Genomic DNA, 23,592 nt, shown 5'->3' with positions numbered 1-23,592 from the left:
CAGTTAGAACTGGACATGGAACAACAGACTGGTTCCAAATAGGAAAAGGAGTACGTCAAGGCTGTATATTGTCACCCTGCTTATTTAACTTCTATGCAGGGTACATCATGAGAAACGCTGGGCTGGAGGAAGCACAAACTGGAATCAAGATTGCTGGGAGAAATATCAATAACCTCAGATATGCAGATGGACACTACCCTTATGGCAGAAAGTGAAGAAGAACTAAAAAGCCTCTTGATGAAAGTGAAAGAGGAGAGTGAAAAAGTTGGCTTAAAGCTCAGCATTCAGAAAACTAAGGTCATGGCATCTGGTCCCATCACTTCATGGGAACTAGATGGGGAAACAGTGGAAACAGTGTCAGACTTTATTTTTTTGAGCTCCCAAATCACTGCAGATGGTGACTGCAGCCATGAAATTAAAAGACACTTACTCCTTGGAAGGAAAGTTATGACCAACCTAGATAGCATATTCAAAAGCAGAGACATTACTTTGCCAACAAAGGTCTGTCTAGTCAAGGCTATGGTTTTTCCAGTACTCATGTATGGATGTGAGAGTTGGACTGTGAAGAAAGCTGAGCACTGAAGAATTGATGCTTTTGAACTGTGGTGTTGGAGAAGACTCTTGAGAGTCCCTTGGACTGCAAGGAGATCCAACCAGTCCATTCTGAAGGAGATCAGCCCTGGGATTTCTTTGGAAGGAATGATGCTGAAGCTGAAACTCCAGTACTTTGGCCACCTCATGCGAAGAGTTGACTCGTTGGAAAAGACTCTGATGCTGGGAGGGATTGTGGGCAGGAGGAGAAGGGGATGACAGAGGATGAGATGGCTGGATGGCATCACTGACTCGATGGACGTGAGTCTGAGTGAACTCCGGGAGTTGGTGATGGACAGGGAGGCCTGGCATGCTGCGATTCATGGGGTCGCGAAGAGTCGGATACGACTGAGCGACTGAACTGAATGACTGAAAAGTGAGTGCAGGGATTGGGGGGTAAAATGAGGGGAGAAAAGGGGGCATGAGGGTAAAATGAGCAGGAGGGAGAAGGGGAAATGGCATCTACTGAGGTGGGGGAGGCTTACATGATTGAGAATCCCCAAGGGGGCCAGTAGGCTGGAGCAGAACAAGCATGGTGGGAAGGGAGCCCCAGGAGGAGATCAGATGGGAAAGCAGGGGTCAAGCCGTGGTGGGGTTAGTGCTTAGGGTCAAGTCATGGGGGCTTAGATTCAACTGGAAGTTGACTTGTGTATTTTTTTTAACATTTATTTATTTGGCTGCATCAGGTCTTAGTTGTGGCACTCAAGCTCTTTCGTTGCAGCGCACAGACTCTCTAGCTGTGGCATGCGGTCTTGGTTCCTAGTCCCCCACCAGGAATTGACCTGTGTCCTTTACATTGCAAGGCAGATTCTTAACCACTGAACCACCAGGGAAGTCCCCTGATTTGTGTTTTGAAAATGTGCTTTTGACAGCTGAGGTGAGAACAGATTATGAGATTATAAGTGGGAAGACCAGACTGTGGTCTAGGCAAGAGTGACGGTAACTGGGACTTGAGCCGAAACAGAGACCTGATGTGGGGCTGATGGATTGGCAGGAGTCGCAGGAGACTCCCAGGTTTCTGGTTCAAGTAACAGTGTATATGCGGATGACACTTAACTGAGAAGGCAAACACTGAAGGTAGAACCCTTAATTCTATACTCTGATCAAGGCAGTGATTATTCTGGCTCTAATGAGAAAATGATTCAACATATTGTCATTTTAATCTTTCCACAACAGTAACAGCTTGACAGCTAATCAGACCGGAAGTCACTCCAAAGAGATGCTAATCATTTTGATGGATGGCAGCATTATCTTAAGAAACAGAATTAAATTCCTAAAATTCTTCCCTGAAGGAACCAAGGAGCCTAATCTCTTAACAATCAGGCTCTTCATTGGCGCCCCTGAACTGACTGTGTCAGGAGAGGCCACAGCTTCCCACTTCTCTTTCTTGGGAAGAAATGCAGAGTGGTGTCAGAGGGATGCAGAGCGGTGGAAAGGGCTTTGCAGTCTCACTCAGGGTTATTCTGTGGTGGAGGTAATGCTAAAGTCACCTTAGAACCTCTCTTCTATTGATCCTGGGAGGGCAGTTCCCAGTCCATTTTGAAACCAAGTGATACGGTCATAATTGAATGTTCCCAAGAAATTGTTCTTGAAAATGGAAAGAGAGACTGACTCAGAATATTCAGGAGGCCTTTGACCAAAGGCCTGGAGCATTGTTCCAGCCTCCCGCCTGTGAGCCTAAAGAAAGCCCTGCCTGAGAACCACCCCACAGGGGGCTCCACTTTGGCCCTCCCCAGCTCCACCTCCTCTCTGCGGGGTGAGTAGTTCGTGGAGCCAAAGGGATGTACCACCCAGAGCTGTGTTTTTCCTTCTAGACCATATTTCAGATACAAGAATCCTGAATTTTCCACCCAGACAGCTCTAGGAGACCAGGCCGGGAAGCCCTAGGGCAGGGCAGGGTCTCCCCCTACAGCCTATTTTCTGGCACAAAACTCTAAGGAGCCTGACCTGGCCTACTAGGTTGTCAGGACGGTGTTATTTGTCAAGGAGAAGTGTAGAGCATATTTTAACAGTTTATTGATGTGATTTAAATATCTATCCATATGGTTTGTGGGCCTCTGCTGGTCCCTGCCTGGAGGCAGGCCTGATATTCCCTCTGAAATGCTTCACCACAGTGAGGGCTGGTTATCTGTGCTTGGCAGATGGTTTTTAGGGCAAACCTAAGGCTTCAGCCTTTCTAAAAGAAGGTTTGTGAATGGAGTTTATATAAAATAACTCACTTTGGTAAATAAAGGGTCTCATGGTCTGGGGTAGCCACCCACATTCACAATGGGGTCCTCATCTCCTTCCCTTCCTTACCCCTGAACCAAGAAGGGCAGTGGGCCACCCAGCTCCTCGCTGGTAGAGGTCGTGGGGAGGGAAGGAGCCTGAGCCACGTGGAGCCCCGAGGTCTGAATTTGATACTCAGAAACAGAGCAGCAGGGCATTTCCTGGGCTCTGCGGGGAGAGGTGAGGGCCCCATGCTGCCATAACCTAAATGTCCTGTGGGACCTCAGTAAACCACACCCCTTCCTCTCTCTCCCTCCTTCTCCTCCCACTACTGCCTCCCCACCCCACCCTCCTTGCCTTTCCCCCATCTCCTCTCTTGTCTGCAGTAAACCGGTCCCCTTCCCGCTGCAGTGGGTTGAACCGCTCGGAGTCTCCGAACCGTGAGCGCAGCGACTTTGGGGGGAGCAACACCCAGCTGTGCAGCAGCAGCAACAACCTCTACACACCCGACTACTCGGTCCACATCCTCAGCGACGTGCAGTTCGTGAAGGTAACTCTGCAGAGGACCCACCCCCACCCCGACCCTGCACCCTTCTGTTCCCCGTTCCCCATACCTCGGCTTTCCAAAGGCCCTGGTTTTAGTCAGTTGTTGTTTTTTTTTTTTCCAGTCAGTTTTATTCTGTTCATTATTTGTCACTATTGTCGTTCCTTTGTTCATTTGAACCCTGGTTGTTCCTGACTGTCTCCCCATTTTTCATGTGGAGAAACTGAGGCAGGAAGAGATAGGGAATTAGCTTGCCTGAGAGAAGTTGCCAGCAGGACTGTTTCCTTTAGTTGCCCCATCATTGGCACAAGGTTGATGTGGTTTATTCAAGATACATTTGCAGGGGATTAATAAACCAAGCATATAAGAGCGTATCCCTGGCAAAGGAAATGGCAACCCACTCCAGTATTCTTGTCTGGGAAATCCCATGGACAGAGGAGCCTGGCAGGCTACAGTCCATAGGGTCACAAAAGAGTTGGTCACAACTTAGAGACTAATCAACAACAATATAGTCATGTATAGTGGCTTCCCAGTGCCTCCATGCATGCTCCATGGTGTTTGACTCTTTGTGACCCCACGGACTCTAGTCCACCAGACTCTTCTTTCTGTGGGGATTCCCAGGCAAGAATACTGGAGTGGGTTGCCATTTCCTCCTCCAGGGGTCTTCCTGACCCAGGGATTAAACCCGCATCGCCTGCATCTACTGCATTGGCAAGCAGATTCTTAACCACTGAGCCACATGGGAATCCCAGCTATGATCTTACATATGTATCAGGTTTCACATATTATTATCTAGAAATCTAAAACACAATGCAGTCTGTGAGCTGAAAATCTTTGTAGTAATTATCATACCACCTTGCCCTGTCCCTGAGCTATCTGAAGAGAATCACTTTGCAAGTATGAGAGAGGCAGCAATGCTTATCACCTTGTAATTAAGGAAAGCTGTTTCTTCATACCCCTCATTGAGTTTAATATTAGACAAACACATTCTAAGATTTCCTGCTTTCTCTTGCTTTGATAGGTTTTATGTTGTTGGTTTTGTTTGCTAGCCTTCCACAAATCATTACACACTTGGCCTGAGATCAGAAGGGAACCCATTTACCTGAGTCCAGCTGAACACCCAACGTGCTCACTCGGTGACTGTCGTCCCGGTTACAGGGGATGAGGGTGTGCTGAATCACAAAGGTGGGGAAAGGTCCTTTCCTTCTGTTCAGAACACTCACCCTGATAATTTGAGGGTGGTGTGTGCTGACTGGCTTTCTGTGTTCCATGACTCTGTAGACACCCTGAACTAAAATACACATTGTTGATAAAAGTAACCCTGGAGAGTTACCAGAGGAGGGGCTGTACCTGTGGAATGGGCTGGGGTAATGACTGTTGGTGGCGTGCCCTGTGCCACGCACTTTAAGTCCTTGATCTGAATTATCCACTTAGTCCCACAACCACCTTAAGAGGTAGGTACTCTGTCATCCCCACTTTATAGATGAAGTAGGAGCTTGTGGGGGGCTTCCCAGGTGGTCTTAGTGGTAAAGAACTCACCTGCCAATGCAGGAGACGTAAGAGATGCTGGTTGGATCCCTGGATCAGGACGATCCCCTGGAGACAGAAATGGCAACTCACTTCAGTATTCTTGCCTGGGAAATCCCGCAGATAGAGGAGCCAGGCAGGCTACAGTCCATGGGGTCACAAAGAGTCAGACACAACTGAAGTGACTCAGCACACATACACGTGGGAGTTTGAGGAGTATAACATCTCATAGCTGGGAAGTGGCAGAACCAAGCTGCAAGCTGCAAGATTAAGTCTCTCTGTCTCCAGAGTCCAAGCCCTCAAGTCACTGGGCTTTGAGAGAGTTCAGGGAAATCAGAGCTGATGGAGCCAGGGGAAAGTGCTTTAGTAACTAATCCAACAGTATGCATGGTATGTATGATTGTGGACACTTTAACTAGTCTATCGTGACAATGAGGTTGAACCTCAGAAAACCACAGCCCACGATTCTGCTCCCTTTTGCCTCCAGCCCTGAAGCCCTGTAATTGTAGACCGTCCTCAGAAATGAGGTAAGAAAAAGTGGGAGGAGAGAAATTCTGCTGTGCTAACTCAGTGGTTGGTAGTACTGGGCACATGGTTTGTGGGAAAAGAAATTGAATGTCATGATATGAGTCAGTGGCTCAACAGGTAGCTACTGACTACTTGCTCGTGCTCAGCACTGTCTAGGCATCAACAAGATACTGTGGTCAACAAGACTGCAAGTTCCTGCTTTTCTAGAGCTTCCAGGCTCATAGGAGGAGAAAGGTGATAAACAAGTAACCACATCAGTAACCTAGGTTATTTAGGAGAGTGATGAAGGCTCTGAAGGAAATAAATCAGATCATGGGATAAACAGTGCCTGGGCAGAGTTGGCAAGGAGGCTGCTTTTTTTTTTTTTTTTTTTTTTTATCTGCATGATAGATTTGCTAAACTGCCTTAATAGCAATTTTATTCATCTTAAAATCACTTCTTTCAATTTTTAAATGTCTCTCCATTCTGCCTTTCCAAATTCTGATATTCTGCAATATACTAAACTCCCTCCCCACCACCATTCCAAACCTTTTGTAAAAAAAGATTTGTTGTGAAATGGAAACACATTTTTTTAAGAACTAGAAGGTCCTCTAATTTCCATTCCACTAACATTTATTTGGATAAATATTAGGAGTTCACTTCTCTGACTTTGTTTCCTCCTCTGAGATGCAGGGATAAATGCTGTCTTCTATGTAAGCTGTTGAAAGCAATTGCTTAACATATGTGAAACTATATGGTAAACTGTAATGGAGTAAAATTAATATGACATATGATAAAAAAACAATTGAGTTTTGCACTTCTCTTGGATCTTTGTAGGTTTTTTTTTTTTAATATAATTGATTCACAGTGTTCTTTAGTTTCAGGTATACACCAAAATGATTCAGTTACACATATTATTTTCAGATTCTTTCCCTTATAGGTTATTACAGAATACTGAGTAGAGTTCCCTGTGCTATACAGTAGGACTTTGTTGCTTTTCTGATTTATATATAGGAGTGTATCTATTAATCTAATATCCCTAATTTATCCCTCTCCCTCTTTCCTCTTTGGGAACCATAAGTTTGTTTTCTATGTCTTTGGGTCTGTCCGTTTTGTAAATAAGTTCATTTATATCATTTTTTAAGATTTCACATATGTGATATCATATGTATTTGTCTTTCTCTGACTTTGTTCACTTAGTATGATCATCTTTAGGTCTATCCATGTTGCTGCAAATGGCATTATTTCACTCCTTTTAATGTTGAGTAATATTTCATTGTATACATGTACCACATCTTCTTTATTCATGCTTTCATTTCTTGGCTATTGTAAATAGTATTGCAATGAATATTGGTTTCTTTTTTTTTTTTTTTAAGAATAAATTCTTAATATCATCAAATATCCAGTGATGTTTAAATTTCCAGTTGCCTTACACACCTCTTTTTTTTTTTTTTTCCTTGCTAATTTTCTGTTTAGTTGATCTATCCATAGGTGTGAGTGGGGTATTAAAGTCTCCCACTATTATTGTGTTATTGTTAATTTCTCCTTTCATACTTGTTAGCATTTGTCTTACATACTGCGGTGCTCCCATGTTGGGTGCATATATATTTATAATTGTTATATCTTCTTCTTGGATTGATCCTTTGATCATTATGTAGTGACCTTCTTTGTCTCTTTTCACAGCCTTTGTTTTAGAGTCTAATTTATCTGATACGAGTATTGTGACTCCTGCTTTCTTTTAGTCCCTATTTGCATGGAAAATCTTTTTCCAGCCCTTCACTTTCAGTCTGTATGTGTCCCCTGTTTTGAGGTGGGTCTCTTGTAGACAACATATGTAGGGGTCTTGTTTTTGTATCCATTCAGCCAGTCTTTGTCTTTTGGTTGGGGCATTCAACCCATTTACGTTTAAGGTAATTACTGATAAGTATGATCCCGTTGCCATTTACTTTATTGTTTTGGGTTCGAGTTTATACACCATTTTTGTGTTTCCTATCTAGAGAATATCCTTTAGTATTTGTTGGAGAGCTGGTTTGGTGGTGCAGAATTCTCTCAGCTTTTGCTTGTCTGAAAAGCTTTTGATTTCTCCTTCATACTTGAATGAGATCCTTGCTGGGTACAATAATCTGGGCTGTAGGTTATTTTCTTTCATCATTTTAAGTATGTCTTGCCATTCCCTCCTGGCTTGAAGAGTTTCTATTGAAAGATCAGCTGTTATCCTTATGGGAATTCCCTTGTGTGTTATTTGTTGTTTTTCCCTTGCTGCTTTTAATATTTGTTCTTTGTGTTTGATCTTTGTTAATTTGATTAATATGTGTCTTGGGGTGTTTCTCCTTGGGTTTATCCTGTTTGGGACTCTCTGGGTTTCTTGGACTTGGGTGATTATTTCCTTCCCCATTTTAGGGAAGTTTTCAACTATTATCTCCTCAAGTATTTTCTCATGGTCTTTCTTTTTGTCTTCTTCTTCTGGAACCCCTATGATTCGAATGTTGTAGCGTTTAATATTGTCCTGGAGGTCTCTGAGATTGTCCTCATTTCTTTTAATTCGTTTTTCTTTTATCCTCTCTGATTCATTTATTTCTACCATTCTATCTTCTAATTCACTAATCCTATCTTCTGCCTCTGTTATTCTACTATTTGTTGCCTCCAGAGTGTTTTTAATTTCATTTATTGCATTATTCATTATATATTGACTCTTTTTTATTTCTTCTAGGTCCTTGTTAAACCTTTCTTGCATCTTCTCAATCCTTGTCTCCAGGCTATTTATCTGTGATTCCATTTTAATTTCAAGATTTTGGATCAATTTCACTATCATTATTTGGAATTCTTTATCAGGTAGATTCCCTATCTCTTCCTCTTTTGTTTGGTTTAGTGGGCATTTATCCTGTTCCTTTATCTGCTGGGTATTCCTCTGTCTCTTCATCTTGTTTAAATTGCTGAGTTTGGGAGTCCTTTCTGTATTCTGGCAGTTTGTGGAGTTCTCTTTATTGTGGCGTTTCCTCGCTGTGTGTGGGTATGTAGAGGTGGCTTGTCAAGGTTTCCTGGTTAGGGAAGCTTGTGTCGGTGTTCTGGTGGGTGGAGCTGTATTTCTTCTCTTTATTCAGTCGCGCTGTGGGGAGGGAGGGAGGGATGCTGCAAACAAATGACACTGGCGTGCGCTCACAGTGCCTCAGCCACACTGGGTCTGCCCCCGCTCATGGCGCGTGTAGCCTCCCTGGCCACACTGCTCATGCTCTAGATTGTTCGGCCGGGAACAATCCGAGGCTGGCCCTGGGTTGCATGCACCTCCCAGGTCCAAGCCGCTCAGGTTCAGGCACTCAGGTAGTCCTCAGAGGCGCAGACTCAGTTGGGCCTGCGTTTTGTGCTCTTCCCATGTCTGACCAGCTCAGGTGATGAGGTGTTGGGCGAGTGCCAATGCTGCGACTTATCGAGGAGGCTGCTTTAGAAATGGTTATTAGAGCAGGCTGAGAAAAGGACATTTTTTGTTGGGACCTGGAAGGGGCTGTGGAGAGAATGTTCAAGACAGAAATGACAGAGCCAGGAAAGAGTTTGGTGGTCCGAGGATATTTGGCCTGGCATGTTATGTGCAGACAGAGGCTGATCTGAGTTGGGAATAGAGTGTGGGTAGCAGTGTTACCTGGCATCTTTAGGCCAGAGCACAGGGTCTGGATTCTGTTTTAAGTGCATTGGGAATTTTTGTTCAGTTCGTTTCTCATGTCTTTCCACTTGTCTTAGTCTATTTTAGCTATTATAACAATTACCATAGACTGGGTGACTCAGACCACCAACATTTATTTCTCGAAGTTCTTGGAAGCTGGATCTCCAAGTTCAAGGTGCTGGTCAATCCAAGTGGTATCTGGTGAGAGTCCAGTTCATGGTTTGAAAATGGCTGTCTTCTCTGTGTATCCTCATATGGTGGGAAGGAGCAGGGAGAGGGAGAGACAGAGGAAGCAGGCTTCCTTCTTATAAGGGCTCCCTGCTCATGACCTAACTACCTCCAAGGCTCTACCTCCTAATGTCATCACCTTCGAAGTTAGAATTTCAGCGTATGAGTTTTGGAGGAACACAAACATCTAGTCCATACACCATTTGTATCATAAGTCGAGAAAATCCATATGAGGCTTTGGAGAGAAAAGTGAAGGAAATTTTGAGGTGTCATGTGTAATGAGCAACTGTGATAAGCCCAGAGTTTTCTGAAAGATCTCTGGGAGTGCACAGCTTGGAGAGCACTTTTAGGAGATGGATTTAGCTATTCCTCAAAATGGAATGTGTTAGGATGAATGAGTGAGTGAGAGAAATTGCTCAGTCGTGTCCAACTCTTTGCGACCCCATGGACTGTAGCCTACCAAGCTCCTCTGTCCATGGGATTTTCCAGGCAAGAGTACTGGAGTGGGTTGCCATTTCCTTCTCCAGGGGATCTTCCCGACCCAGGGATCGAGCCTGGGTCTCCCGCACTGTAGGCAGACGCTTTACCATCTGAGCTACCAGGGAAGCCCTGTTAGGATGAATACCCTACACTAAGTTTGTAAGGATTTTCCTAAAACTTACAGTTGATCTCACATAGCTCATGTATCCACTCCTAAAAACAAATGGAACATTCTATAAATAACAGGGAACTTAAAAGGAATGTCTCTTTCCTGACAGTGAGCCAGTGGCATGCTGAGAACTCCAAATCCGCGGTCAGTTTTCAGGTACAGGTGTTATCCTTTATCTCAGGCCAGAGGGCCTTGCTGTGACTGGGGCAGCAGGGCATCACTGCACATGGTCCTTTTGTCTACCTAGATATTCTGAAATTGAGAAAGCTACATGTCAGAAGTAGAAATTTAGGGAAGGCTAGAAACCTAGTAAAGTATTATTCAGAAATCTCTTTCAACTTGTGGTTCAAGTCACTTAAAAACTTCAATTGCAATGGGTTGTTCTACGGAAGGGAACATTGTAAGTTCAAGCTCTTGTTTAACATAAGGGTTTGATTTTTCTGTTTTGTTTTTTAATATAAGTTAAGATGACATTTTTCTCCTGACTGAATGGACTTTTAGGGCCATGTTCAGGTTGCTCTTTTACTCACCTCCTCAAACCCACCTTTTTTTTTTAATACAAAGAGAGTTTTTGAGAAAGCTCAGGGGTGATTTCACTGGCCAAAGCCCCTGTGACTGGCTGCAGAGGCTTTTCCTGTCCAACAGACTAACTTCTAGAACTGTTCATTAAGTCCAGGAGTAATTTGAGTTCAATATAAAATTAGAAAGAAAGGTATATCCAATATCCAGTGAGTATCTGGGAAAGGTATTAAAGCCATGATTGTGTCTGTGTGTGTTTGTGTGTGTGTGCGTGCGTGCATGCTCAGTCACTTCAGTCATGTCCAGCTCTTTGTGACCCTACGGACTGAAGCCCACCAGGCTTCTCTGACCATGGGATTATCCAAGCAAGAATATTGGAGTGGGTTGCCATGCCATCCTCCAGGAGATCAACTCAACCCAGGGATCAAACCCTCGTCTCCTAAGTCTCCTGCAGTGCAAGTGGATTTTTTACCACTGAGCCACTGGGAAAGTCCCAAAGCCATGATTAATAGGCATTAATAAGTTATGAAGGTACCAAAGAATCTTTAGGAATTCTTTAATGTATTCCATAAATATTAATATCATCTTTAAATTAAGAATATTTGGCAGACATTATATAGTGAATTGTAACCATGGCCCAGATGCCCCATCACCATCTGGAGGCAGAATCTCTAAATTGCAAAATTGTGTTTTGAGGAATTAATTTCTGTTGCTGTTTAATCACTAAGTTGTGTCCAACTCTTCTGGGACTCCATGGACTGTAGCCCGCCAGGTTCTACTGTCTATGGGATTCCCAGGCAAGAATTCTGGCATGGGTTGCCATTTCCTTCCCCAGGGGATCTTCCTGACCTGGGATTGAACCCTCATCTCGAGCACTGGCAGGTGGATACTTTACCAATGAGCTACCAGAGAAGCCCTTGAGGGATGAATAAACCACCCAAGAGTTGAAAATGTAAGCAGAACACCATAAGAGGATTGGAAACATCACTCTGGCTGAAAGGTGAACTTCTGGACGCATTGACTGCTAAGTCAAAATGTCCCAAAGGGTACCTTTAACTCCTGTTAGTTTCGAGATCAACTGATCTCCATTTCTTTTGTAATTTAGAGGACAGTTGAGTGGTCATGTATGGATGTGAGAGTTGGACTGTGAAGAAAGCTGAACACTGAAGAATTGATGCTTTTGAACTGTGGTGCTGGAGAAGACTTTTGCAAGTCCCTTGGACTGCAGGGAAATCCAACCAGTCCATCCTAAAGGAGACCAGTCCTGGGTGTTCATTGGAAGGACTGATGCTGAGGCTAAAACTCCAATACTTTGGCCACCTCATGCAAAGAGTTGACTCATTGGAAAGGACTCTGATGCTGGGAGGGATTGGGGGCAGGAGAAGGGGACAACAGAGGAGGAGATGGTTGGATGGCATCACCGACTCGATGCACATGAGTTAGAGCAAACTCCGGGAGCTGGTGATGGACAGGGAGGCCTGGCGTGCTGCGATTCATGGGGTCGCAAAGAGTTGGACACGACTGAGCAACTGAACTGAACTGAACTGAACTGGGTTCTTAATTGGCTACAGTAAAAGACAACTTGAACTCAAGCTATTGCTAAGAAATGGTAGCTACAGTAGTGAAAAGAGAATAAGAACATGGTGTCCTTTGAACAGTGGTTTCATTCGCTTGGTGCCAATCAGTAAGTATTTGGTAAGCAGTTAACGATGGTTCTAGGCACCATGAGCTGTACTCAAGAAATGTAATTGGGGAAAAGAACCATAAGTCAAACGACAGTGACCAATGCAGGGTAGCATCTAACTGATTATGAAATCCTATGACACTTTAAGCACTGTATTGCCTGGAGAAAGCACTGGGCCTTTAAGAATTAGGAAGGAATAAAAGGTGAGTGAAGGCAAGGCCAAGAGGGAGAAGGAAGGAAGGGGTATGGGAGGCAAGTGAGCATGGCGCACTCAAGGAATGTAAAAGAGGGGCTAAGCCGGACCAGAGGTTCTGTGCTGGCAAGCAGCGGGACACTGGGGCCGTGCCAGGCTGGACTGTCGAAACTGGGCAGAGCTATCTAGTTGATCTGCTGGACCGTCAGTGTCTGATACAGAATCCAGTGGCCATAGGTGGCTGTTGAGCACATGAAATGTGGCTCATCCAAACTGAGGTTTGCTAGAATGTAAAATACATATCGGATTCCAAAGACTTGATACAAAGAAGAATGTAAGATTCCTCATTAATTATTTTATATTGGTGACACATTGAAGTGAAGCTATTTTGGATATGTTAAGCTAAATGAAATATATAAAATTATTTCACCTGTTTGCTTTTACTTTTTTAAAAACGTGACGACTAGAGAATTTTAAATTACCTATGTGGGGGTTTCCCTAGTGGTCCAGTGGTTAAGACTCTGCACTTTCAATGCAGGAGGCATGGTTTCAATTCTTGGTCAGGCAGCTTAGATCCCACATGCTGCTCGGCCAAAAAAAAATTTACCTATGTGATCTCACATTATCTTTTTCTTGGATAGTACTGTGCTAGGTAGAAAAGGCTCCACAGGTGAACAGAAGGAGGGAACTGACAAAAAGTGATGCTTGGATCTAGAAATGCAGCTGGAGAGATTTGCTGAATACATTTGGCTAGTGCCTTCTCAAATTTCTTTTAAGGTGGCACTTTGACGCAGATGGTAAAAAATCCACCTGCAATGCGGAAGACCTGGGTTCAATCCCTGGGTTGGGAAGATCCCCTGGAGAACGAAACAGCTACCCACTCCAGTATTCTGGCCTGGAGAATTCCATGGACAAAAGAGCATGCAGGCAACAGTCCAGGGCGTGGCAAAGAGTCAGACACAACTGAGCAACTTTCATTTTCGTTGACATCATATTTGTTTGTGACTTTTCTAACTTAAAAGAGAAGCATTGTGAAAGCAAGGCTGTGAGATCCCTAGAGCAGGTAACCAAGGCATTGCCCAATGCCTTTGTCTTGAATAGGCAGTGTGTTTTACACCATAGTTTTTAGGCAAAGAATCATTTGGTCTTTAACTAAAAGTGAAAAAGTAAAAGTGTTAGTTATTTAGCCATGTCCAACTCTTTGGGACCCCATGGACTATATGTGGCCCTCCAGGCTCCTCTGCCCATGGAATTCTCCAGGCAAGAATACTAGAGTGGGCAGCCATTCCCTTCTCCAGATCTTCCTGACCCAGGGATTGATCCCAGGTCTCCTGCATTGCAGGCAGATTCTTTACCATCTGAGTCACCAGGGAACTAAACTGGAAGCCAAATCTAAACTAACTAGTTAAAAGAACCCAAATAGAATAATATCAAGTGCTTTGTTGAGCTTACCAAGAGTCATTTAGGACATTTTCCTGTTGTTTAAGCCAGGAGAAACTTCAAGACTCCAAAGAAAGCGTCACCTTTAGAAACCCATGGTAACATTAGAAGACTGAGTTTTGATAATAACCTTGGCTCAGACCATGTATCCTACTTCTCTTCAGTCATCTGATGCCTGCTGCTGCTGCTGCTAAGTCGCTTCAGTAGTGTCCGACTCTGTGTGACCCCATAGACGGCAGCCCACCAGGCTCCCCCGTCCCTGGGATTCTCCAGGCAAGAACACTGGAGTGGGTTGCCATTTCCTTCTCCAATGCATGAAAGTGAAAAGTGAAAGTGAAATCGCTCAGTTGTGTCCGACTTTTGGCGACCCCAGGGACTTCAGCCTACCAGGCTCCTCCATCCATGGGATTTTCCATGCAAGAGTACTGGAGTGGGTTGCCATTGTCTTCTCCCACCTGATGCCTATGGGCCCCCAAAATAACATAGCAATTTTGGAGGGACCTCCCCTAAAGTTTTGTGAAAGGCAGCCTAATGCAGCCAGATGCATTTACAATGTACAGAGGTGAGCTCAGATGCTTTCCCCTGGACAGCAAGCGTAAAGGCCCTTTAAACTGAAATGACCAGATTGCAAGGGCAGATCCTGCCCATTATCAGACCCTGAGGAGTTTCTCCTCAGAGAACTTGGAATTCTACAGTCCCACCTCGCTTTCCCTCTCCCTGGCCCCTGAGGATGAGTAGCACTTTCCCAAGCAGAATGCACATCTCAGTGCTGGAACTCTGAAGGCTTGCTAACTGTTAAAGCTTAGGCAAATCCCCAACCTTTCTGAACGTCATTTCCTTATTTGTAAAATGGGCATCACAGGACCTCTCATGCTTACCCCCCTGCAGCCATGGTGCCCAAAGGAGATAACGCATTCCTGAGTGCTCTGTAAGCCATAATGCACTGAATGGATGGAAGGTTTTATTCTCATATTACAATGTCTGTCTGCAAAAGCAAACTCTTCTGCGTAACATTAGCACTTCACCAACATCTGAAAATCATATCATCAGTTCCATCTCTTTAGTATATTTATAGCACTTCCAGTAATACATAGGATTTCCAAAAATAAATAACTCAATGATGTTTTAAATAAAAAGTTGAGATTACAAGCCAATTTGGTGCAAATACTATCAGGAATGAGTTTGTTACTGCAAATAAATAAATTTGTGAGCTTCCTGTCATAAAAGGAAAAAAAGGAAACCTAGTGGATATTTGAGTCCTCATTCAATATAAAGAAGTATACAGTGCATCTACAGAAAGGAGCTTCTTCCTGGCAGTACTTTCTTGAAGGATTTATCAAATGGATTCCTATATGATTATGGAAGTCATTAGAAAAAACAGTAGTAATAAAGTGACTTCATCCGTGGTTTTGCCAAAGTTTATGTTCTTCATATGGAGGTTTCTTATTTCAGCCTCTACACAAGTTGGGGATCTTGTTCTTGCTGAGTCCCCATTGACTGCCCGTTAGGAAGAGGGCCCTTGGCAACAACATAAGCCTGTGTTTTAAACCTCCCCATGGGCAACCGCCTGCTCACTGAAAGGCCTTCCATCCTCTCCTGGGTCTCAGGAGAAGGTTCCTCCATGTGTAAGAGTCCAGAGCCAATAAAAATGAACAGAAGAACGCTGGTGGCAAAGGGGTTCCCTCTTTGCCCCTTAACTGCTGGGCCCCAGAACATGGATCCCAGACCACCAAGGCCAAAGCTTCCACAGAACCTTACTGGGGGTGCTTCTGAGCTCAGGAAGGTGAGCCAGGTCCAGGGAGGGGTCTGCCCAACTTCTGACCTCGACCCACCTCTCTGCCTCCATCTTCCAGGTCACACGGCAGCAGTACCAGAACGCGCTCACCGCCTGCCACATGGAGAGCTCACCCCAGTCCCCCGACATGGAGGCCTCCACGACCCGGGGCACACCCCAGACTCCCAAGGATGACCCTGCTGCCACCCTCCTGAGCCACCGGAGCAGCCTGCCGTGTAAGCCGGTTGGGAGGTGATGAGCCCGGCCAGGGACTGCCCGCCTCCCTCCTCGGCCCCGCCCAGAGCTGCAGTCTCGTCCGCAGGGAGCCCCAGGTCTCCTCCAGAACAGGGAGGTGACACACTTACTGTCCTCCCCAGGCAGCCGCTCAGATGGGCTGAGAAGTCCCGGCGAGGTCGTGTACCTGAGGATGGAGGAGATGGCCTTCACCCGGGAGGAAATGACCGACTTTGAGGAGCAGAACACGCAACAGCTCTCGCTGTCCCCTGCCGCTGTGCCCGCTAGAGCAGGTCAGGGAGGGAAACTGAGTCCCGTGGGAGTAAAGGGGGAATGGGTCAAGGCCGTTGGGTCCTGGTATGGCCCTAGGTGAGCCAGGTGAGGGAAGTCTGGGACCAGAGCCCCCACGTAAAACTCCCCACTTCCTTATGCTACCAGGGAAGGAACATTAAGGCTTACTATGCCTCTCCCAGGCATCAGATCCGCGGTAGTTTGTTCTCAGAACACTGTTAGCTAGGTTTCCACCTGGATTCAGACCTCGGCTTCCCCATTTAGGAGTTCGGCAACTTTAGGCAAGTTACTTTAACCTGAGACTCGGTTCCGTTAGCTTAATAGATATCTTTCCTTATGTTTGTTTTTTAGTCGCTCAGTCATGTCTGACGTTTTTGCGTCCCCGTGGACTGTAGCCCACCAGGCTCCTCTGACCATGGTGTTTCCTAGGCAAGAATACTGGAGTGGGTTGCCATTTCCTTTTCCAGGGGAACTTCCCAACCCAGAATCAAACTTCCCTGCATTAGCAGATGGGTACTTTACCACTGAGCATCCAAGGAAACCAATTCTTCCTTATGTTAATAGATAAAAATCACGGTGGCTACTTCATGAAGTAGTTTTGAGCAGAAATGAAATAACATTTATAGGATGGCGCATCACAGTACTGATACTGTGCTCCCTAAATATTAGGAAGTTATTATTAGGCCTAATTTATAGACTAGGAAGGGCTTCCATGGTGGCTCAAGACAGTATAGAACCCACCTGCAATGCAGGAGTCCTGGGTTAAATCCCTGGGTTGGGAAGATCGCCTGAAGGAGGGCATGACAACCCACTCCAATATTCTTGCCTGAAGAATTCCCATGTACCGAGGAGCCTGGCAGGTTACAGTCCTTGGGGTTGCAAAGAGTCGGACACAAATGAGCAATTGAGCACGTAGATTAGGAAACTGAGGTCAGCCTTTGCTCTTACTGGCAGGGCTCTTCCCTTTCTTTGAGTCCCTGAGACTAGCAGTAATCTGTAGGATCTGTCCTGATCTCTGAGATCATAGCACCTCCTATGGAGACACTGAATACTCCTGTCTTGACTGCAGTGTTGCTCCAAGCTCCAAGCGTCCCACCAGTCCTGAGATCCTTCTATGCTTGCCTCATCAAGCTAGTCATCTCCATGTATTCTGCCGCCCCCTACACCAACGACCCCAAGGCCAGCACCCATCCCGCCTCCAGACCCACCCCAGTCCGCAAGTCTGAGATCCCCCAGGTCCAGAGCAGTGGCCTGACAAGTGCTCACAGACTTTTGAAGTCAGTGAGACAACGTGTTTGAACTTGTAGCTAACTCAGAAAATCGAGGATATGCATAATCACAACTCCAGGACCTGAATTTAGAATGATGGTTTTCCTCCTGTGCACACTGATTTTAATAGCTAACACATGTAGCAAGAAGTTTATATCAAAGGAATGAGAATAGAGGAGATGGGCCAGTCTTTGGAGATTATTCCAGTCTATCCTCCTCATATGACACAAAAGGGCCTACGCCCAGAGAAGGGAAACGACTTGCCCAGTCCACCACACCATCTGCCTCCCCAATGAGATTCAGAGGCATTGGTGGTCAGGGCCTGGGTCCCTTTCCAGCTCTCAGATCGGGCAGTTCTCTGAATCCCCCCTGGGTTTGGTGGAAGAAGAGAGCACATGAGCTTAGTTGTTACTGAGCCCTGTGATTTTGCACGGTCCATGCAAGGAGAGGAGTGTGAGGTGACACCCGGCCTGTCCTCCAAGGTGCTTCTTATCTGGCAGATACTGAGTGGAAATGCTCGTGTTCCCGTCTCTGTCTGACCTAACAGTGCTTGGAAAGTTGGATTCCTGCTCCTCTTCTCTTGTTTCTTAGTTCCTTTTGTGGCCCTAAAAAGCCTCTTGCTAAGTAATTAGAGCCTTTTTCTTCCTGGACATCCCTTCTATGTTACAGCCACCACTGCCTTGGCTCTGGTTTTGAGCTTTCACCTGCCAAGGAACATTGACAAAAAACACCCTACCTGGATCCCTGGGTGTTCAGGTGGAAAGGCTTGTGTTCTTTCTTCTTTTCTTTTTCTCAGCATCAGATAGTGAATGTTGTCATATCAACGTGGACACAGAGGCCAGCCCCTGCAGCAGTGACTTGGAGGAAACCATGGGCAGGAAGTTGCTGAGAACCTTGAGTGAGTACTTCTTTACCAGGATGAAAACCACCCACCAGCTGGTTAGTACGAAAACATGCTAGGATCTTACTCCTGAAGGAGAAAACATTGACTCCTTTTGGGAACCCTAATGAGCTACAATTGTGGAAACCTGTAATGGGGTTTGGGCAGGTACTGCACCCTCAATAGTTTGGGCATCTGTGCCATTCAGTGGGTAGTTGTCTAGGGCAGGAGTCTGTAAACCATGGCCACAGATCAAATCCTGACCTCCTCCCCTGCCCATTCCTATAAAAAATAAGGAGGCTTCCCTGTAGCTCAGGCAGTAAAGAATCTGCCTCCAATGTGGGAGACCTGGGTTTGATCCCTGGGTTGGGAAGATCCCCTGGAGAAGGGAATGGCAACCCACTCCAGTATTCTTGCCTAGAGAATTCCCCGGACAGGGGAGCCTGGCAGGCTACCGTCCATAGGGTCGCAAAGAGTCAGACACTTTCACTTTGACTTTGTTGGATTATAGAACCCACTAGTCTTTGATGGCCACAATGGCAGAGTTGGGTAGTTGCAACAGGGACCAAATGGCCTGCAAAACCTAAAATACTTACAACCTGGTCTTTTAAAGAAAATTTGTGTTCAGGAAACTCAATAAAAAGGAGAGCAATATCCTCTGTGGAAGGAAGTCCATGGCAGGGAGAACAAGGTGAAATATAGTCCTTTCCAAAAACAATGGAGCTGGGAACAGAGTACCCTTCCACCCCCACATACCCCAGTGCAGAGGGAGGTTGCCTCTGATCTAGAAAGTGCAGGTCCCTGGGGATGGCTCCCAGCTACACCGCCACCTCTGGCTCAGGGACATCAACGTCCGTGAGACCAGTCTTCTTTCTGAGGGTGTCTGGCAACCATTTGAGCTGAGGATGAGGAGGCATGCTCCTGGGACACCGTGTGGGCCTCGCTCGATCCCGTCCAGGAAATCTCCCTATATTGGTACTAGTCTGGACGTGTGGCTTTTTGGAGATGTCATCTCAGGTGGAAGGTGCATTCTAATCCTTCAAGACGTGCATATGCTGATGTCAGCACCTGGAGACAATGCAGGCTACTGCCAAACTATCGAGGGCTTTGTCTCCATTCCTGCTTCTATTTTGAAGAGCGCTTGGGCCCCCGAGAGAGTACTCATGTTCTCCCAGCCTTACAGACTGACCCTTAGAAAATGTGTTTTTCAGGTGGTCGAAAAAGGAAGAGGTCACCAGATGGAGAGAGAACCTCTGAGGAGAACTCCAACTTAACGCCTCTCATCACATGACAGGGCTGTTGGCGTCCACTGGGGGCGTGAGATTCCAGAGCGCTGGGGAGAACCCATCCTCCCGTCGTCTGCTTCTCCCCAAGGCCTCCCACTGGTGACAGAGCGTACTGCTTTCTTTACCACCTCTTCACCCCTAGCCATCGGTGTGGCAGATTTTCTCTCATTGCCTCCAGTTTGACTCAGAGCCTTGCGGTGGCCGTGACGGAAGGAGGTGCCTCAGTGGAACATGCTGGAAATGATCTCGTCCACAGCACAGTCTGGGACTGCAGAAGAAATGACCCCAGGCTGACAATGCCACTCTAGGCTAACCCCTGATGCACTTCCTGTTCCTTGGTGTCCCTTGGCACCATATTCATGCTTCCCTTAGCTCAAAAGGTGCCACTGGCAGAGAACAAAGGAGGCTGGGGCAGCAGGTAGGAGGGGTAGTTCGGGAGACACACCAAGAATTTCTCCAGAACATTAGAGCAGCGGGACTCAGTCATGCTGCCGTGTGACGTTACAGGACAGAAAACTGTTGGTGACCAGTTTCCTGTTAGAAGAGGGTTCCAGCAGCCTGGGAGGTGTGTCTCGGCTGGAATGAAAAGAATGTAAGATGGACCCTCAAGTCACTGTATTTCCCAGGGACACATCTGTTTTGGCTCCTGATTAGTAGTCATCAGTCCATCAGTAAATCTGCTCTGGAAGAGGAGGAGCAAGAAGAAGAGAAACCCATTTGGGAGCCAGAGATGGAACTTCAGGTTTTACATTTTAAAATATATATATATATATATATATATATGTGGAAAAGTTTTAGCCATGACAAACCAAAGAGTGCCCAGGTCAGCCAAGAAGGATGCAAGCTCTCACGCGGCTTCAGTGTGTATTGCACAGGAACATGGAAGAATCACTCTTCTTTTTTTGTCCATTCCCCCACCCCCACCCTTTTCTCCACTCCGTCAAGTCAGCTGAGTGTACTTTATTCTGAGAATGTACCAGATCTCTGAATAAAGTACCAGAGAGAGCTGGTACATTGAACACCATTTTCACCTGATGTTGGGCTTCCCTTGTGGCTCAGCTGGTAAAGATCCGCCTGCAATGCAGGAGACCTGGGTTCGATTCCTGGGTTGGGAAGATCCCCTATAGAAGGGAAAGGATGCTCACTCCAGTATTCTTGCCTGGAGAATTTCATGGACTGTATAGTCCATGGGGTCGCAAAGAATCCGATGCGACTGAGCAACTTGAACCTCGCTTCGCTTCACTTGGGACAGGTGCAATTCCAAGCGTGACCACCAGATGGCAGGATGACTGCACGAACCTGCTTGAAGAGTAAACTGATCAGAAACCACAGAGCCAGCCTTATGGAAAATGTGGAAGTGAAGGTTGTCTTTGGGACACCTGTATCCCTTTCTGATGTATATCCCACCCATTGGGTTCCCTCGATCAGGGATCCAGTGATCCAGTGCTCATCTCAAAACCATTCCCTAACTTTTCTCTGGGGATGTAATTCTCAGGCTTCCCTCATCTTCCTCCAAAACCATTACTCCCACCTCCCTATACCCATTCAATCAATAATCACATAGAGGGTGGAGAAACTGATCATTCCTCTGGGTTATTTGCATCTCAAAAGAAAATGCTTACCCACGGGAACATTTACCTCAGGGGTTCTTAACTTGGGGTCCGTCACTCCAGGGGGGTCCATTGTTGGACTTAGAGGGTCTATGAAACCCCTAACTGTCAGAATTTAGTGTCTGCCTTCTTATGTGTGTTTTCCAGAGGGTAAAGCTTTCATATGATTCTCAAAGTTCTCAGACCCGTAAAGTATTAAAATCCACTATTTTAACTAGTGGAACTTTCAGCCCAGAGTTTCTGCAATGCAGAATGAAGTGAATACTGCGTAGTTTGAGACAGATTTTTAGTTGTAAATGGTCTTCCCAAGTGTCCATCAAATCGATGGCGAAAGCTGGCACCCACCAAGTGGAAATCGTCAGAAGTCCTTGGCATACCCTATGGTATTGTACAGCGTACACCCACGTAACTGGGTCCCCACCAAACCCCAGCAGGTGTCTGCAGACAGGAGGGGCACAGCATGTGGAAGTGGACTTTGCCTTTCTCAGCAGTGTGTTATTGACTTCACATCCTTTGCCTGGCCCTGCCTGAGGCTCAGCAGTGCATGACTTCTCGTAAATAACACAGCTACCACCCACCCCCAACACCTACCCTTGCCTGGTAGAAACAGCCAGAGTGTCAGCCCTTGGTGCTGGGTGCCTCTGACCCAAACCGGTGAATGCTGTTTCAAACAAGGTCTGCAGTCATGCAGTCTTCTTGCCCAGCTGGCCACTGACCCAAGGGTTGCGCCTGGCTGGTCTTCCTTTCATTACCCCTTAGGTCACTGCTGTTGCTTTACACCCGTCTCTTTGCAAAACCCCTAAAGAGCCTGTCACCACTCCTCTCCCTTTACCCCACCCCATCCCAAGATTTTCTTCAGGTTAAAAAAAAAAGAGGATTTTGAAATAAAGTATTTATGAAGCCTCAATACATTGTAAATAATTTTTAAATAAAATAAAAATCCTTTTCCTGGACTATGGCTGTTTTCCTTGCCCCCGCATCTCAGAGTTCCAAAGTAGTTTTCGTATGAGATGTAGGGTGGGGTGAGGCACACACATAATTACCTTACCTGAGGGCCACCTGCCTGAAGAGGCACCCCTCTCAAGGCCAGGTGTGAGGTTGCAGGTAAGGTTACAGGAAAGCCCTGCGCTCTGCTTTGGGATGTCAGATGGGTAAGATCTTGCAAGAACAAATTTCAGAAACGGAAAGTAAAACCCAGATGAGAAGCCAGAGTGTGACTTTAGACAAGAAACGAGCATGAGGATGAAAATGAGAAGCGCTGGCATTTTTCGGAGCCCTGTGTTTGCGAGGCACTGGACTGGGTGCCTTCCAAGTTCAAGGTCTTAGCGGCCAGATCCAGTCTAGCGTTTGAAGCAATGTGCTGGTCACACTGGCTCACTTCTGCAGGCCCTTTGGAGAGGAGCCAAAGTAGCCCAATTCCAGTGATTTCCAACCAGAGGCTGGGAAAAGGAACAAGGGAGCAGGGAGGGCTTATTGAATAGTTATAAACCAAGACAGGAACAAGGGGACAACCAACAGGTGGGCAGTCACTGAGGTATTGATGGATTTTGTGGAAGGTTGGAATCTCTCACCTACTACCGTCTCCAACCAGCACACAGGACAATTACTGAGCGACCTGCACGAGAACTGCTTGCGATTCTTCCCAGGAGCTGCCACAGGCTGTAAAGTTCACTGTGCACACATGCTCCGTAGTGTTCGATTCTTTGAAACTCCCTGGACTGTAGCCCACCGGGCTCCTCTGTCCATGGTATTCTCCAGGCAAGAAAACTGGAATGGGTTGCCATTTCCTACTCCAGGGGATCTTCCCAACCCAGGGATCAAACCTGCATCTCTTATGTCCTCTGAATTGGCAGGTAGGCTCTTTACCACTAGCACCAGCTGGGAAGCTCCTAAAGTTCATTAACAGTAAATAAATGATGTGATGTTAATTGCTCAGTCATGTCCGACTCTTTGCAATCCCATGGACGATAGCCCGCCAGGCTCCTCTGTCCATGGAATTCTCCAGGCCAGAATACTGGAGTGGGTAGACTTTCCCTTCTCCAAGCAAGGCAAGAAAATTGGAATGGGTTGCCATTTCCTACTCCAGGGGATCTTCCCAACCCAGGGATCAAACCCAGATCTCTTGCATTGCAAGCAGATTCTTTATCATCTGAGCCACGAGGGAAGCCTTAAATAAATGATACTTATAGCTATTTTGTTGGGGGTTTTATGTGAACTTGAAAGGTAGGATCGGCCCAACACTCATGCACCTAGCCTTCACCACTTCCTGGCCATGGAACCTTGAGCAATTCATAACCTATTTCACAGACTGTGACACAGCACAGGGACCATGCTCCTTCCCAGGGTGGTTTTGAGAAAGAAACGAGTGTGCCTACATGTAGAGGCACACGGAGGCCCTGCAGTAAAGAACCTTGTGTAACTGGCTAAGGCCAGCTTTTCCCAGACTTGCCCAAGGCCATTCGTGTGAACACTAGTGGGAAAAAGGAACACACTTCAGGGAATA

General features: G+C 46.1%; 1 protein-coding gene across 4 annotated transcripts in view; it reads left to right on the top strand.

Annotated features, from left to right (window-relative positions):
• Nucleotides 1-22,042, top strand: part of CNNM1 (cyclin and CBS domain divalent metal cation transport mediator 1) — a 73,056-nt gene extending 51,014 nt beyond the window's left edge. For 2 of the 4 annotated variants that reach the window (XM_027529005.1, XM_027529003.1), the window contains 5 exons: nt 3,186-3,349; nt 15,599-15,755; nt 15,897-16,046; nt 18,110-18,211; nt 19,405-22,042. In XM_027529005.1, coding sequence (XP_027384806.1) covers nt 3,186-3,349; nt 15,599-15,755; nt 15,897-16,046; nt 18,110-18,211; nt 19,405-19,484 — 653 coding nt within the window. In that variant the 3' untranslated portion in view covers nt 19,485-22,042. The remainder of the gene's footprint in view (nt 1-3,185; nt 3,350-15,598; nt 15,756-15,896; nt 16,047-18,109; nt 18,212-19,404) is intronic. The other 2 variants (XM_027529006.1, XM_027529007.1) reach the window with 1 other exon arrangement.
• The last annotated feature ends 1,550 nt before the right edge of the window (nt 22,043-23,592 follow it).

The sequence above is a fragment of the Bos indicus x Bos taurus genome, chromosome 26 (assembly GCF_003369695.1).
Source record: "Bos indicus x Bos taurus breed Angus x Brahman F1 hybrid chromosome 26, Bos_hybrid_MaternalHap_v2.0, whole genome shotgun sequence".
Lineage (NCBI taxonomy): Eukaryota > Metazoa > Chordata > Mammalia > Artiodactyla > Bovidae > Bos > Bos indicus x Bos taurus.
This window is presented reverse-complemented; position numbering and strand designations above follow the sequence as displayed.